Raw genomic sequence first — 5848 nt, 5'->3', positions numbered from 1 at the left:
AAACAACTGGAAAGAATCCTTTCAACGCATTCCTACTCCGTCAGGGTACTTTAAAGCACACACAACTGGCTGGAATCTGCTTTGTCATTGAGGAACCCAAACGACTAAGAAAGAATTCGACAAGTCACTCAAAGGTTGAAATAATATCAGCGTTAAAACCCGCAAATAGTCGTTCACGCACATCGTTTCAAATCGAAACACTAACTTTCTGAAAACAGTAATAAAAGCATATGGACTACAAGTGAATTTTGGCGTATACAAATTCGCATTGCAAATCATGCTGGTAACCTGCGGACATATTTTCAAACTATTGGTTTGTGTTTAGATTTAAGTTGTTTTGCTCTCTTGCAGTCCTGGCCTGGGCTTTGTTCTGAAAATGTAACAAAGTGCAGTGTCCAGTCTAAGAAAGGTCAAGGGATCCTGAGGTCAGACAGAGAGTATTAAACAGAGCTAATCGCTCAGAAAACGTGTCCTCTGGGTGAACCCATTGCTACCACGCTGCTGTCCAATCCTACAATCGATTTCTGCGCCTATATATTCTTTTCTATGTATATCTTTTTTTACTTTTTTCAATTACTTTGCTACCAAAAACACGGAGTACACCAAACCAATGAAATTCAGCGAGCTCTGTAAGAGAACGAAAATGATATTCATTGTTAATCCGAATTAAAATACCCAGTAATTACACATTTATTTTCCAGCACTTTTATCTTGATTATGATAGATAGATAGATAGATAGATAGATAGATAGATAGATAGATAGATAGATAGATAGAAAATGCACAATCTGCATGATTAGATAAAAAAGTTAAGTATAAAATTAGCAAAGCAAGACAATAGTAACCAATTAATGGAAAAAAACATGCATCTCTTGGTTTTAAAGATTTTCAAAATTAATAAACCACTTATGCACCAGGGGAAATTACACAGAAGGAATGTGTATGTCTGTGAAGAGTATTTCTTTTATTATTACTTTTTTATTTATAGTTCCAAATATCACAGGTGCAAAACAGATAAGCTGCATCCGTTACTTTATATTTGTCACCAACACCCATCTGCCACCTTCACTTTCAAGCAACACAACTTCAAAAAACTTCAATTTCAAACAGGTCTTCACAACTACTTTGCGTGCTTTTAGGCTATTTTCGTGCCAGGATGTGAAACTAGGGTAATAAAACCATAAAAATAGCAAGCCAGAGATTCCTCATTACCTTTAGTGCATCCATGCTTTGCCGGCATAGGTCTTCTCTAAATGTTTTCATTAGAATTCTTTACTTTAAAAAGGAGGAAAGGCAATAAAAAATGAAATAGTTTATCAGACTTCTTGGTTTTGTGGTCAAAAACTGAAGAATCTTCAAGTGACTTCAAGACTTTCTCATCTCTTAACAGAAGGTCTGTCCAGATTTGCTGCTGAATAACAATAGGAGAGAATAAGTATTTAAAAGAAAAGGAGTGATTAATGATTTTCTGCATAATTCTCACATTTTTCTTAGGTCTGTCTTTAAAATAATGGCTCTGAACCTCTATAGAAACACATTCGATCCTATTCATAAAGCCCGAGACACATGCTTTGATTTAGGGTACAGAAAAGCATTCCAGTGGGCATATTGTATTTGTACCACACAAATTCATTTATTTCAGATTCTGTGATTTTGTGAACCTTTGTATTTGCGTGCGTTAGTATGCGAGTTCAAGCTATATTAACATATTAATATAAAAAAGAAATTGGATTTAAAAAAAAATAAATCTATTTAGGGAGTCCACAATAAAATAACACTTAATGCTTTATTTAAAAAAAAAAAAGTCTAAACAATTTTAGCCTTCCAAAAACAAGCAATATTCAGGAGTTTAAACAACGAGCTATAATAGAAAATCCAATTGGTTTACGTTGTTTAGTTATTGGCCATTTATCAGCTGGTCATACATGATATCGATACATCTTATCAATGCACATCTTTTACGAGTTTACCAGGACGTGGAGAGAAATTTTTTAAGCCAATTTGAGCCCCCCAATGCAGGCAAGGAATGAGAAGGATGCACCAATAACAAATACTTTCACCATGTAATAGATTGCTCCATGGCTTTTCCAGAAGAGCAATTCTAGAGTGTTATTTTGTTTAAAGTTTCTGAAACTGAAAATGGAATGTTATTTTCTTTTGCAGTGTATTTTTCAATAGTTGTTCTAAGAAAGAAAATGAAAATTAATACAAGACCAGCGCCTCACAAAAGAAGTCATTTGTCTTCTTGATTATCTATTTGCTTGTCAGGATTTGAGCTATTGCAGTGGTCCGCTCCTTTGTAATATAAAAAATACACACGAAACCTGCAAACTCCGAGAGACATCTGTGCAAAAATTACACTCATTAATGCATTAAATAGCTCGGAGCAAGAAAACTATTAAACCTGGTATAACGGGGTACCCAATTACAAGCATCATGAAGCATCGAATAGTAAGAATCGTGAACCCCAGCAAAACGAGGAAGGAGATACGGGAAAAGCGAAGGCTTGTGATTTAGAACGAGATTACAGGACGTAATGCTCTAGTATTACTCTTCTATATAAGATATAAATCATAATATAGAAACCAGCGGTAAGCCTAGGTATGTTTTCCAAATAAACGAATTTTGTTAAAAAAAAGATAAATATATAAAACTTGTGTTTCTATAATAAATTACCGTGCGTTAACGAAATCCTTCGCACACATACACACACATACAACAACTATACATTTTATGTAAGAAAAAAATCTTCAGTAAATAGAAACGGTGTCGAGAGTGTATGTGTTTGTGTGAGAGTAGGGGGTTGTGGGTCAAGAAAGACACGTGGAAAATGTATATTTGGTTGTTTTGTTTCTTTATTTATTTCTATAACTATATACAAATACCAGGGCAGATATACGAAGAACAACAAGAAAATCATGAGCTAGAAACCACAACACAGGCTTCGTACTCTCTGAATGGCAGAAACCAGATCTAGGACTATATGGAATGTAAAGAATATTGTGATAAAACATAGATGATAAAAACAGCGTGTCCCGCTTTAAATAATAATGCGTGTTTGAGAAACAACGTTAGAGAGACAAAGAAAGAGTGTGTGTGAATGTGTGTGTGTGTGTGTGTTTGGTGATGGGGTGGGGTAGGGGGTAAAGATAGTAGGAGAAGGTGGAGAAAGAAACGTTTACGCACCTTAATATCTTACATGTACTTAAATAAAGTGTGATTTACAATAGCTTATAGCTTTATATTCAACTTTCTGAAATGAAAGATCGACTTTGTAATTCTGGAACAACAGCAATTAAGAAAACAAATCACAAATGAGGTAATTCATAACACAAGGCCGAAAAAAACTTAGTAACAGTCTGATTCCGTTGGCTATAAATGGAATTTCCACTGGCTAAGTGCAGAGTCTTCGTCCTTTGGGTTGAAGAATGTCATTTTACACTCAGTTTTTGTTCATATGAAAAGTTAAAATGAAGATATTGTCTCTCTCTTATATATAAAGACTTAAACATGGCATTCACGACAGAGTGCATGATTCCTTTACATTCTGCATCAGATCCGGAGAACTGAAATTCACAGTGCATTTCCTGTGATTTCTTGATATATGTCTGAACTGAACTCTTTTTCATTTTTATATTTATTTTCTGTAGAAGGAGCAGTAAAGGGAAAAGAAACACTGTTCCTCTTGACGAAAAAGGACCTCATTTATTAAAGTGAGCGTTACTTGTCGAGGTAATGGTAGGCATAAGGTTCGTCCTTTGTACCGCAGAGTAAACATGACAAATGGGGCTGAGTTTGGCATGATTAAAGATGAAACAGGGATCCATCTTCGCCAAATCTGAAAACTACTACTATCTGCTGTAGCCTTCTTCTTAATGGGGGCGGGGTGGGGGGTGTGGAGTGGATTTGCGGGGTGCTCAAGGACTGCGAGCCACAAACAGAAAATATTGCAAAAGTGTGCTTTTATGGAAGTCTTGTCCACCTCCCGTTTTTAGCATTTTAATAAATAAGCAGTCCCTTGGTTTTCCATGTTTCTTTTAGGCTGTGTTGTTCAATTCCCTTCGAAGAACGGATAATTATGCATTAATACACACAAGACAGCAAAAAAATGAGCGGAGCTATAGACTTGGTGGAGGACCGTTGGAGACTCGATTCTGGGACCCTCCTTGTGCTTGCTGCGCTCCAGCAGAGTTTGTAGCCGGCGAACTGTTAGACCTGATTTTGGTGTTGGGCAGCTTGTGGTCCTTTTTCCATTTCATTCTACGATTCTGGAACCATATTTTGATCTGGCGCTCTGACAAGCACAGAGTATGGGCAATTTCCACTCTGCGTCTGCGGGTTAAGTAGCGGTTGTAGTGAAACTCCTTCTCCAGCTCCAGGACTTGCTGTCTAGTATAAGCTGTACGCGAACGCTTCGGCTCTCCCCCAGTGTAATTTGGATTCACTAAAACAAGAGAATAAAGAGAATAACTTCAGTCATCTATCTATCTATCTATCTATCTATCTATCTATCTATCTATCTATCTATCTATCTATCTATCTATCTATCTATCTATCTATCTTTTTGATAATGCCCAATTATTGCAAAATATTTTAACGCACAATATTTTAAATATTCCGGTATACTAAATGCATATATATTTTCCAATTTTGTTTAAACAATCACATGCTTTTTTTTCACTATCTATATTTTTAAGTATACGAAACTCTGAAATTTCTAATATATTCTGTATGAATTCCTTGTATTTGATGTATATTTAAACAATTCAAAAATCAGTATACACGGATGTTTCGTTTCACTAAAATAATATAAAATAATTATCAACATGAAAATTTCCAACCACTTAAATACGAATTACAAAACATAAAACCTAAGTTACGGACTTAAGAGTCATAAAAGGTTTCCCTGAATGAAATTAGAGTAGGAAGGTTGCAAAGACTTCAAAGGCACTTGGCCAAGTAGAGCAATAAAAATTTATGGAGGATGTAATTATACTGCCCCGCAAACAGACGATCGTAAATCTCGAGAAAGGGCCAGTTTACAACGGGTGGAATAGAGTTAACACCGGACACTTAGCTTTCTCTCTAGTCTGAATAAAAGCTTTGAAGGTGCTGTAAAAGTTAGTTGACTTACCGATGTTTACATGGACTTTTTTCATCCATGGGTAAACTACTGGCTCCTTGCAAGAAGTGGAAGAAGTGGTTTGGTTCGTAGAGTTTTGACTACAGGCGGGCGGAGGACTGGGGGTAACCGATTCACAAGGGTTGCTGGGTTCCGTTACTTGGCTCTGTAGTCCGGTTTGTGCATGGACGTGACCTCTGGAGGGCAAGACTACGGAGGGCTGGCCGGGACCCTGGCACGACGAGTAAGGCTGATCCGTGCAAGCTGACCGCTGATGAAACATCGCCTCATGTTGGAAAGCAGTCTCTCGCCTCTGGCTGCTGTAATAGTCAGGAGAGTGGCTTGGTAGGTAATCATTTTGAGAATATTCCTCACAGGGTGGAAACTTCGGGTCCACATAGTTGGAGTTGATCAAAAAAGAACTCATGGCCATTAATTTCTTTGAATTGCACACAAAAATATACTAAAATTTATTTCTATCCCTTTACTCGTTTTCCTGTTTCGTAAACCCTCCTACTTTCTGTCAAGTGAACAAAGTTAAGATTCCACGTGACACCTATAGCCAATGGCGAGAAACTGTGCATTTCCCGGATAAGGAAACGGGATCAGACTCAGCTTACTCTAAACAGCCGCAGTTTTTCCTACATATTCTATTGTATCGTTTTTTTATCTCTTCCATAAGCATCACGAATGACATACTTCAAAATTATATCAAACGTACCTCTG

The 5848-nt window shown here is 36.8% G+C and overlaps 1 protein-coding gene across 1 annotated transcript; it reads right to left on the bottom strand.

Annotated features, from left to right (window-relative positions):
- Positions 1-1491: 1491 nt before the first annotated feature.
- Positions 1492-5848, bottom strand: hoxb4a (homeobox B4a). Its single transcript, XM_039740172.1, has 2 exons — positions 5135-5848; positions 1492-4444 (listed from the first exon to the last, which is right to left on the bottom strand). Exons 1-2 carry the CDS (start codon positions 5553-5555, stop codon positions 4119-4121), a joined length of 747 nt encoding a protein of 248 aa, XP_039596106.1. The 5' UTR covers positions 5556-5848; the 3' UTR covers positions 1492-4118.

The sequence above is a fragment of the Polypterus senegalus genome, chromosome 17, assembly GCF_016835505.1.
Source record: "Polypterus senegalus isolate Bchr_013 chromosome 17, ASM1683550v1, whole genome shotgun sequence".
Taxonomy (NCBI): domain Eukaryota; kingdom Metazoa; phylum Chordata; class Cladistia; order Polypteriformes; family Polypteridae; genus Polypterus; species Polypterus senegalus.
This window is presented reverse-complemented; position numbering and strand designations above follow the sequence as displayed.